Raw genomic sequence first — 11,935 nt, 5'->3', positions numbered from 1 at the left:
TTAAAAGGAAAAAGTAGTAGTAGTAGTACACAAAAAAGTAGTAGAAAAATAGAAATCATAGTGCATTAGTATGAATAGTATTTGTAATAGCATTAAGCACCGGTAATTTACGGCTAACAACAACACGTAGAGAACTATAAAAACTGAAACTTTCATAATTTGTAGTAGAAGTTGAATAGTAGTAGAATTTAAAATATTTGAAGCAACGATACTTGCTTATAATAATATTGATAAGCAGTAGGCGCGAGAAAACGTCAATTCCGTTTTTTTATAATACTATTACTATTAAAAAAAAGTAGTAGAAGAAGTAGTAAAATAGTAGTAAAATAGTAGTAGAAGCAGAAAATTAATATTGATAGTAAATGAACAAAGTCGTAGTAGTATTACTATAAAATTTCATAAGTATACAAACATACAATAACACAAACAACAACAAAAAATACAACTATTAAACAAAACCATGCGCATAAATGTGGCAAATCGCTCAACGCTCGAAAGCTACAGCGGCGCTAACAATACGTCTGTTATCGTTGTTTTTATTTTTTGTTTTTTTGTTTTTTACTCTTTTTACCATTTCTCTCCTTTTTTGCCTTTCTTCACTAGCACTTTATTGTTGTAGTAGTCTCTTTTATTAACTTTTTGTTTTTGTTTGTTTTCAGCAAATTTCTGTCGCTGCTGTCCGCCGATAAATAAATAAGAAAAAGTTTTTCTTCAGCGCGTAAATTGCAGGCGAGCATTTGTATGATGAAGATAGTATGTTGAAGAGGCGCGACGAAAGCCAAGCACTAGTAGTAGTAGGAGACACTAGCGGCACTCTTTGCGGCGGCGTCAAATGTGACTGTTATACGCGAGCGCCTAACACTACGCCAGAAACGCGCGTATACACAAACACACACACACACACGCACGCAACATAGTAATCAATGCAAACACACAGTAATATATATAAATATATACGCTTATCATACGCGCACACTCACTTACCCTCAAACACTCTCTCAGGCATTAGGAAGCGCGCTTCTTTCACAACCGCCCGCCGCCTGCCACACAGCGCGCATGTTTGGTGGCGCGCTACCAATGCTATCAGCTAAGGCAGCGCGCCGACTGCCACCCGCCACCTACTTGCCGCTTTGATTGCCAACTGTTTGGCATTAGCCGCTGCCGCTCACTTAACTGTCTCTTGCTGCCACTTAACTCAACTTAGCCGCGCGCCTGAGACTGCGCGTGAGTCTGGCTCTGGCTCTGCGCAGCTTTTATGTTGGCTTATTGGCTGCTGTTGCCGCTTTAGCCACTTCTGCTTTGACTCAGCGCTGCCATCACACTTGCTTTATGGCTTATGGTCTCCGCTGTTTGGTTTGGTGGCGTTTGGTGTTTGCTGCTGCTTGCTGCCTTCTGTCTGCTGCCTGCCATTTGGTGTTGATGATGTTTTCGCCGCTGGTACGGCGCACAGTTGTAAACGTGAGTGCCAAGCGTGTGAACGTGATTTTCTTCTTCGCCTTTTTGTTTTTGCTTTCGGTTACTTAGCCAAGCGTCGCGTACTACATTTGCCATTTAGTTATTCTGTGAACTGCTAGCAGGAAGTCTTCATGAAATATAAATCGGCCGAAGATAAAACAGCAACAGCAACGGCAACAACAAGAGTATCAACGTTAAATAAATTAAAAACTCATAAAAGGGAATTAAGGTGGCATATTTGCGCATGTGTACGCATGCATACATCGCTGTGTGTGTATGTGTGTGGTGCAGTGCAGTGATGTACAATAAAGCGCTGAGGCCATGTGTGCATTTAGAAATGTAACAAAGTCGGTGAAATTCATAATTTGTTGTAGAAGTGTTGTTGCACGTGCGCGAAGTGCATAAAGTGCCTCAAGAAAACGGTAAAGTAAGAGTGAAGTTTAATCGAAAATTAAAAAATTATAAAATAAACATTAAATAAGGTTAATAGTGTTAAATATATAAAAAAATAACCCAAAAATCCAAAAACGATTAAAATATAGGCTCTAAGGAGAATATGTGTCAGCAAGAGATGAAAAAAGTATATAAATATTAAATTAAAATGAAAAGCATTAAACTAAAAACAAAAATAAGTTAAAAAAAAAAACAATATTAAACATAAAAAAAAAATTTTAAGTTTGCAAAAAGAATAGCAGATATCGCAAAATTAAAATAGCGAGACTGGAAACATAAAAGCTAGCCAAAACATACTAAAAAAAAATTAAGTACCATAAATTAAAAAACAAGTACAAACGTTAACTTCGCTACACCATTGCTGTAATACCCTACACAAGTGCATTTCTTATAACATAAAAGGGTATAAAAATACTTTACTTAATTTTGATAGGTCAGTTTGTATGGCAGCTATATGCTATAGTGGTCCGATTTGCACTATATGTTCGAAGATTGTAGCGTTGCTTTGGACAATAAGTTGTGCTAAATTTCGAAAATATATCTTGCCAAATGGAAAAGTTTTCCATACAAGGAATTGATTTTGATAGGTCAGTTTGTATGGCAGCTATATGCTATAACGATCCGATTGTAACAATTTGTTCGGAAATCATAGCGCAGTCGTGGATAATATTATGCGTCAAACTTTGTGAAAGTATCTTTTTAAATAAAAAAGTTTTTCAAACAAGTGCTTAATTTTGATCTATCAGCTTGTATGACATCTATATGTTATAGTGGTTTGATATCGTCGATTTTGACAAATAAGCAGGTGCTTGCGGAGAAAAGAATGTGTACAAAATTCCAGAACGATATCTGTAAACTGAGGGACTAAGACGCGTATATAATATAAATATCGATTCAAATTATTGATTATTAGATTTTTAAAACAACGAGGCCTGATCAAAAGTGTTATAAAAATAAAAGCGCTGAAATAATTATGAAAATTCAAAGCAAAATTTTTAATTTGAGATCAATATTTTTATAAAAAAAAAATTTATATAAAATAAAAAATAAATAGATAAATAAAAAATATAAAGAGCAAATAATGATATTATGTAATATTTATAAAATGTGTGAAAAATTGTGAAAAAATATTTTTTAAAAATTATTATCTCGCAAATGAGCTCTTAAAAAAAATATCGGAGAATATTCTTAAAACAAATATCTGAAATTATTTTTTTTAAGAAATATATAACAGCTTTCAAATAAATTTTAGAAAATTTAAAAAAAATTAAAATATATAAATAAATAAATAAAATATTGTAAATTGATGAAAAGAGATTTCATAAAAATATGTAGAGCATTTATAAGTAAACAAAAATTCTATATCATATATTGATAAAGAAAAATTAGAAACTAAAATCTTCATACAAATTTTAAAAAACTAAAAATATATGAGTATATTACTTCTTTATACACAATTTTAAAATTTATACAAAATAAGAACATTGATGATTTGCCATCAAAAAATTAATTAATTAAATTTTTAAAATACGAACTATTGAAGTCATAATTATTATATATAAAAGTTCCAAATAAAGATCTAAGATTTATTTTTTTAATATTTTTCGAAGCATATTTTTTAATAATTTTTGTTTTAAATATTTATTTTAGCACTGCTTTCACAAATCAGTATGAATGTATGAATACTAACAAACCCCTTAGTTACAAATAAAAAAAAAATAAATAAAAAATATACCCCATTTAATTCTCAACAACATTAAATACTAAAAAAAATTTAAATCAAGCATACAAAGAAATATTTTTTTTTTTAAAAAACCTTCCTATAATACTCAAAAAGTCTAAAAAATTAGCATTAGTTAATAGCTTAAAATAATATAAATAATTCTTCTTAAAAAAATATTAAACAAGCATTTCATTAATAATATTTATTTTCCGTTTAAAGTGAAATACGTGCAATCTATAAATAATTTGCTGTAGCACAAAAACAACACAAAGCATCACTTGCAAGTGAACACCCGTGTAACGATTGAAATAGCTTAATTGATAAAAGGTGCATTTACACAAAGAAAGTGTTAATAATAAAGCAATAATAATTAAACGTCAGCCACTCAACAGCGTCAACAGCTGGAGCACAGCGGTAATCACAGCAATCAGCCGGCACAATGGAATATATAAATATGGATAAGCGATTTAAAATATCGAAAACGTTAATTGTAAGTAAACAAACATATTTTGCGAATTTCGCACGTATACAAAAGTTCCCACGCCGCTTTTGTTGGTCGCGGCAGAATGAGAATGTAACAGAATAAAAGTGGCTTGCCTAATTGAAAGCGAGTTTGTGGCTTAAGTCTTTCGTTGTTGTGTTTGTAGGTAGAATGTGTGAGAGAATGGCTGCTGTGAGCTGTTGAGCGTAGTAAATTATTTATAAGAGATAAAGATAACAATTAAATGGGCTGTGTGTGTATGTATTGTGGGAATGTGCATAATGCGGCAGACTTTTTTATATATGTATAAGTTTTTTGTTGGTAAGTTTTGAAAGAGTTTCAGGTATGTTTGATCCAAAATTTCATAAAAGTATTTGAAAAATAAATTCGAATGAATTTTTATTCGTTTATTTTGGCGACCGCCAGCGCCGTTTTCCAAGTACTCATTTTTAATTTTTGTTGAAACATTTTTTTTGGACCAAAAAGCTTTGGACTTTTTAAGTTATTTTAAAGCTAATATTTAATAAAAATTTTTCGGAAAGTTTAAGCTAACATTACCAATTTTCAAAGTTTTCAGATATACAAGTATAGCAATATTATTTTTCCAAGGAAACTATAAAATTATGAACATTTTTAATATAGCGCCACCTATCGGAAGCTTTACATAAAAATCATATCAAAAATGAATTGCTCTAAGTTTTTATTTATAAAAAATACACAGAATTCGAATACTCATTCTATAAAGCTCTAAAGTTGAGCCTAGAGCTCTCAAAACAGGACTAGTCTTGAACATTTATTCTGGGCGTAAGAAGAAAATAATCGAATTTATGATTTTAAGGCTTCATTAAACCTATATTTGAATGTTAAAAAAATTAATATTGACATTTTAATACAAAATCTTGGCTACCGGGCCAATCTTCGGAATCACCTTTCCTAAGAGGCATCTATGGGCGTCGGTGACTATAGAGACGCGTAAAAAGTTGTAATCACAACAGCAGAAAATTATAAACTATTTGCTAGATGATCTCATAGGAAACTGCAATGAAAATTTCTAGTGGATACTTGCTATATTCTTTGAGTAACTTCGTCAGCCAATTTGAAAAATTCATTTTCGAGCAAAATGTGTTTACAGTTTTACGTGCTGACTATCACTACACGTAAAATTTTTTTATACTGCTATACTTTTTAAATAATCTTTTTTGGATTCTAAAGTGTACTTTGAGAAAAAATTTGATTTTTTGAAAATCCTAGATTAGTCTAACTTCACCCGAAACCAACTTAAAAAGTAATAATAATCGATATTTATTAAAAAAAATATGGTATAACTCAAAAATATGAAATATTATATTATCATCACATTTGGCTATTTGTCACTCATCTCGTAATTTTGCACAGCACTGTATTAATTTATGTGAGCCATTGCCTGCCACAAAAACGTCTTTTACTAAAGTAAAATATTCAAAAACTTTTAGCCATGCAATGAATCACGTGCATACAAATTACAAAATACGGAAAATGACAACAACAACAATAAGAGCAAGAGCAAAGCCGCATTTACGCCGCATGACTACGCAATCGTTTTCAATATATCATTTATATTTTTTTCTTTGAAGTATTCATATTTTTCTACTTCATTTTTCGTTTCTCTTTTCACTTTTTTCCATTTATTTCACATTTACGCTCCTTTTAGCGTTCACACATGCACATATTCTGTCCATGAGTATAGTATTTCTCCATTGTTGTTTATATAAAAAAGTTTCACTTTCTTTGGCAATGCGAATATGAACACCAAAGTGAAGTGTTTACGCACCAAAAAAAAGTAAAAACAACAACAATAAAATACAAATGCAATCAATATATTACCGTAAGCGGTAAGAGAAGGGGGGAGACAGACGCGTAGCACAGCGCTGAGCAAAAGAGAGTAAACCTTTTTAGTTACGCACGCGCACACACATTTACATTACTTTGTAACTATATGTATGTATGTATGTATTGTATATGGTGGTGTAGAGCATAAATCGCGCGTGGAATGTTCGGTGCGCTCGCCTTTTTGAATAGTTAAACGATTTGACACATTTCTCTTGCTCTTATTATTACGTTTTTTAACAGCAACATACAGTCATACAAATATAGCAAAAACAAACCTTGGTATGCAAAAATCGCTGACAGTCGTCAAATTTTCCTTTTCTGCTTCGTGTTGCGAGCGAACAAGCACGTCGCATGTCGCAATTGTTGCAAGGCGGTGTAAATTGGTCTGGAAGTGAAATTGTATGTCGCCAATTGAGTCAGCTGTGCGTAGATAATTATCAATATTTTTGAAATTCTATTTGTTTTTTATTTTTTACTTCCTAGTCGCCTCTTTTATGGTTTGGCTAAGAAAAGTGAAATGACAGTTGCGAAATTCAGCAATTGTTGCCTAAATTTTGGTCAAGTACTGTGTAGAAAAGATTTAATGAATTATTGTTGGTGTATTTCGCTTACAGGTATCCGTGTGATATTTACTTTAGGCGGTTTTTAATGCATGTCAAGTAAAAGTATTTCATGGAAAAATATTTTTATATGAATACAGACCTATTATATTGTGTGGAATATAAAGTTCGAGTTAGTAAGCTTAAAACCGCATTCGGTTTTTTTGATATTTAATTAGGGATGAAAATCTTCTCAAAGTTTATAAAAATGCCTGATGCACTAGTTCACAAAAGAAAGTGAAGTCAATTCCTCCTTACATACCAGATGTACCAGTATGAAATGAGATTTTTTTTTTGTGAAAATAAAATACTCATTTTTTGAATGGCAAAGTAAAAAAAAATAATTAAAGTATTGTCCATTGCCTTTTACACATTTTAGCCACCAATTCGCGGATACCATGCCAATAGAAATGTTCGTCTTTTGAAGCAAACCAGTCAGACACCCAATTTTCGACTTCTGCGTAGGAATCGAAGTGCTGCTCAGCCGATGAAAACAAATAGTAATCGGAAGGTGCCAAGTCTGGTGATATGGGCGGGTGGGGTAGAAGCTCCAGCCAAGTACTTTGATTGTATCCTGAACCGATTTCGCTTTGTGTGCAGTTGCATTGTCGTGTCAAAAAATTACTTTGCTTTGTCTTCTGACCCATTCTGACCGTTTTTCGATCAATGCATTGTTCAAATTGATCACTTGTTGTCTATAGCGATTAGTATTAACAGTTTTACCAGGTTTTAGAAGCTCATGATATACCACACCCTTTTTATACCACCGAGAGCATTGCCTTCTTACCGAAAGGATCTGCTTTTACAGTCGATGTTGATGGTTGGTAGTCCCGGTTTAACCCATGGTTTTCTCCGTTTAGTATACTTAAAATAAATCCATTTTTTTACGCCAATCAAAATTCGACGCAAAACTGATCTTCTTTCGTGTCTTTGAAGCAAAATTTCAGAAGCGGTCTTTCGGTTATTCATTTGTCTTTCATTCAATTCATGTGGCACCCATTTTTTGGTCTTTTCCATAGTTTTCAAACGGTCTGAAATTGTTTGTTGTGCAACTTTAAACATGGCTGCCAATTGTTTTTGACTCAAAGTATCATCTTCATCCAATATTGTTTGCAAATCGGCGTTTTCAAACTATTGTGGTGGTGTTCCACGTTCTTCATTTCTCACATCAAAATCATTATCTCTGAAACGTTGAAACCATCTATTGCATGTTGCTTCTCATACAACATTATCTCCATATGCCTCGACAAACATTCGAAGCGACTCTGCAGCACTTTTCTTCAAATGGCAACAAAAAATTAATGCTTTCCGCAAATCGTCACTTTCCGTTACAAAATTTGACATTTTCAACACAATGAAAAAATATGATGTTGTTTGTTCAATGGCTGTAAGGTTATTGAATATGTTTGACAAATGTCATGCCAGCCAAACAGAAAAAAACTTAAGGCTCGTTCACAATAAATGTTCCCTACAAACATATTTTTATCTTAAAGTTTACTTCATACCGGTACATATACCTGGTCCTTAATCTTCCAATGCCACTGACAGATAGTACCTCACATATTATATTTAAATATATAATCTTTGTAATTGTCTTTAAAATAGGCCAATACAAGCATGCCAAAGCTTAATAAAATTTCTATACACTTGTTATAAGCCACGGCGGTAATGACCTTTAATACCTTCTCCGAATGACTTTTAACTAATTCAATGGTCAAATGGCACATTCATCGAAGCGGAGTCTTCAGTTTCGGAAACAGAAAAAAACCTATGGGAGCGGAATCTGATAAATATGACTGAGCACAGAGTCTCGTTTCGTGTTTGGCCACAAAGTCAATCACAATAATGTTAGAATCGATACATTTTCTGCCTACAAATCTGGTTGTTTACGATAAATTACTTCACGCAGGCATTTCAAAGCGGACAAGTGGTATAACTTATTGACCGTTTGACCCTGTAGTACGAATTCATGACTTTACGCGGTTTGTTCAGTTTTGACTCATTTTTGGAGCGGCATTTGCTAGACTGCTGGACAGTTTCGACGTCAGTTGCAAAAACCTACGTCTCGTCACCAGTAATGATGCGTTTACGCATGTAGGGTCCTCAGCTACATTGTTAAGCATCTCTTTTGCGACCTCTACTCGATGTCGTTTGTGCAAAAACTTTAGGTTTTTTGGTACGGGTCTAGCATTGAAACCCTTGAAACTTCATGCCCAAAACATTACAAGAAAGTGTTGAATCGATCCATAAGAGATTTTGAGATCCTCACCTGTCTCACTAATAACAACACGTTGATTTTCAAGCACTGTGAGGACTTGCAAGAGGCAAGTTTTCGATGACTGCACGACCTTAACTGAATGCTTTGTGTGACTGACATGGATTATAAATTTTCGACATAAATATATGCAGTCTTGTAATTTTTTGTTATTGCTATCTTCTAGTATTGTATAATGTTTGGGTATTTAAAACTGGCCTTTTAAGTTCTGCTCTTTTTCAAACAAATTACTTGCAAGAGTGAAAGCACTCGTAATTAGCACGCTGAATGAATGCCTGCCCTCGAATTAATTGATTTATTGTAGATATATATTTGTCGATCCCATAAGAGTCATGGTACGAAATAATGGAGTATCCGTTTAGTTACGAATCCGGCTCACAATATATGTATGTTCGATTTTATGACTGTCAAAGTAGATATAGTGAATAATTTTGAATTTTCCTGCCTTGTAGCAAGTATATGGTATATGGATATATTGAGAAAAAGCTGATGTCAGCATTTCTTGGCTGTTTCTTTTGATTTGAAGGCCTGTTGATTGTCTAAGTTATAAGTCAAAGCTTTTTGTGTTATTATTACAGTTGTATTTTCATCAAAAATAAAGCCTTGTCTACTTTGAAAAAATATATAGATCAAATAAAAAAGTAAAAAAGCAGCTTTGAATCGTTTTTCAGCTGTTTAATGGGGTCTATTTTTGCACGTTCAAAAAAAAAATTTCCATAATAATAAAATTTTTATACCATAAGAAAGTAGAGATTATAGAAAGCACAAAGCCAACTGACTTTAAAAAAAAATCTGAAATTTGAACTTGAGATTTTAAATGAAAATTAGGCATTTTTTTAGTTTAAGTAAAAATTGGGTTTTCTGCTTAATATTTTAAAGTTAAAAAAATACTGTTTATGTGGGGCATAAGTATCTAAGTTAACATCAAAACTCGTGAAAGAAGCTTGTCCTTTTGTAGAAGATAAAATAAAACACAAAAACTTGTTTATTTAAATTTTTCGTATACATATTGAGGTTATGTGAAAAATGTCTGTAGATAAAAAGTTATAGATCCTTTATTGTATTATATATATTACTATATTGTCTTATAACTTTTTTCTATAGCACTCGTATTTTTGCCGGAAATCGAGATAAACCGTTTTTGACCCTTAAAAATTCAGCCACACCCCTCCCCTTAATTTTCCCGACCACAGCTTGGCCGTAAATTATTTTTCCCTTAATGTTTGTTAAATTATCTTTTGTTTCCAATGGGTTTCATTACACTGTAATTTTTGTTTTTTTTTTGTGTATTCAAAAATTATCTACCTTGGGTTATATTTACTTTAACAAACATGAACAATTGATGCTTATATTTGAAATAGAGGTTTGGCAGAGCCTTAAACTGCAGATCGCAACCCACGACCTACTAACATGAATATACACTAAACATTACAAATCCTCAAAAATGCAAAAAAAAAATATGTAAGTCAAAACAAGGAAAAGTTCGTTTCTTAAGTCTTTTGTTGCAAATCCACAATGCCACTTTCCACAAAAAATCAATTGTATTTATTTTTGTAAACTTTCTTTTCACCAACCAACTCTCAAATTGCAGCGAAGAAAACTCTAACCGTTCTAGTTAAAGTACCGCTAATTAATAAGTCGCGCACTAACAGCTACATACACACACACAATTAAATGTGCATTCAGCTGATTTCACTTAAGTATTAGCTGCCACTTAACTGCCACTTATGTGCTCACTACACTGAGCCTGAGTCCCGTTTAACCAAAACGACCATTAATGTTTTGTAGATCAAGCGATTTCAAAGAGTTCAATAAGATTCTGCGAACATTTCTAATAATAACCTTTCTTCTGGCTTTTCCCACACTAAACAACAACTACGGCTTGTTATTGCGGCTTCCTCTTTTGTTTTATGTTCTGCGCCTTGCTTGTTGTTATTGTTGCACTAAGTTGCCATTTCGGTTGAGACAACGCAGATAAAATTTCACCAGCTGCTCGTTGCTTGAATGACTAAATTTGGCTAAGTGTAACAGCCAGTTGGCTACTGCACACGCACACACACATACCTATACGTATACCTATACGTATACAATATAAATATATATATAAATATATATACCTATAACTGCTTCAGGTTGCTGGTGTGCATATTCTGCTCTTTATTCGCACATAAATAATTCATTTAACAACATCAATTCAATTGATTTGTAATTGAAATGGCGTTTAAGATGATGACGACAGCGCTGTTGGTGCTGTTATTGTTGTTGGCAACGCTGTAGAATAAAATCAGTTGAGCAGATGTGTCATTTAAGAAAGCAATTGCTGGTTTACATGCTAACACATTTATTTAAATAACAGAAAAAAAACATTGCTGGAAAGTTGAAATTTTTTTGTAAATGCAATATAAATTACTTTTACAGTTATGTTGAATATAAGGCATGGAAATATTTAAATTTCAGCATAATTTTATGTTTGTAAGTTTTTGAATGCAAATATTGTTGTCTTATAAAAAAAATTCAGAAATAGAAAAGGTTCGTTTCTTAAGTCTTTTGTTGTCAAATGTAGATACAGAGATCAATTGCATAATACAAATAATTGAAAGAGATCCAAAGTCTCTTTACAGTCAGTACATGTGCGATTGGTTTAACGAAAGCGATTTAAGTGAATACACTACAAGACTATTAGTTGTTATACCCTTAACAGGATATATAGAGTTTGCTACGATATTTGTAACATCCAAAAGGAAACGTGGCAGACCCTATAAAATATATATCCGTCTGTCTGTCTGGCTTTTTCTCACCATGAAGCTGCACATTTGTCAAATCCGTCGATATCGCACCACTATAGCATATAGCTGCTATGCAAACTGAACAATTAAAATTGTTTGTATGGACTTTCCTTGTATGGAAAACTTTTTTATTTGACGAGATACAAACACGATAATCGACATGGATTATTGCGTAAATAAATGATACAATATCTAAAGAAATTGTTCAGATCCGATCACTATAGCATATAGCTGCCATACAAGCTGAAAAATCAAGTTATTGTATGGAGTCTTTTTGGAACACCTCTCATTGTC

At 32.7% G+C, this 11,935-nt stretch overlaps 1 protein-coding gene across 1 annotated transcript in view; it reads left to right on the top strand.

Moving 5' to 3' along the window:
* The first annotated feature begins 1,430 nt into the window (after positions 1-1,430).
* The window catches only part of spz4 (Spaetzle domain-containing protein 4), a 28,282-nt gene continuing 17,777 nt past the window's right edge, over positions 1,431-11,935 (top strand). The window contains exons 1-2 of the mRNA XM_070107541.1: positions 1,431-1,877; positions 3,851-4,121. Coding sequence (XP_069963642.1) covers positions 4,071-4,121 — 51 coding nt within the window. The 5' untranslated portion in view covers positions 1,431-1,877; positions 3,851-4,070. The remainder of the gene's footprint in view (positions 1,878-3,850; positions 4,122-11,935) is intronic.

The sequence above is a fragment of the Bactrocera oleae genome, chromosome 3 (assembly GCF_042242935.1).
Source record: "Bactrocera oleae isolate idBacOlea1 chromosome 3, idBacOlea1, whole genome shotgun sequence".
NCBI lineage: Eukaryota > Metazoa > Arthropoda > Insecta > Diptera > Tephritidae > Bactrocera > Bactrocera oleae.
This window is presented reverse-complemented; position numbering and strand designations above follow the sequence as displayed.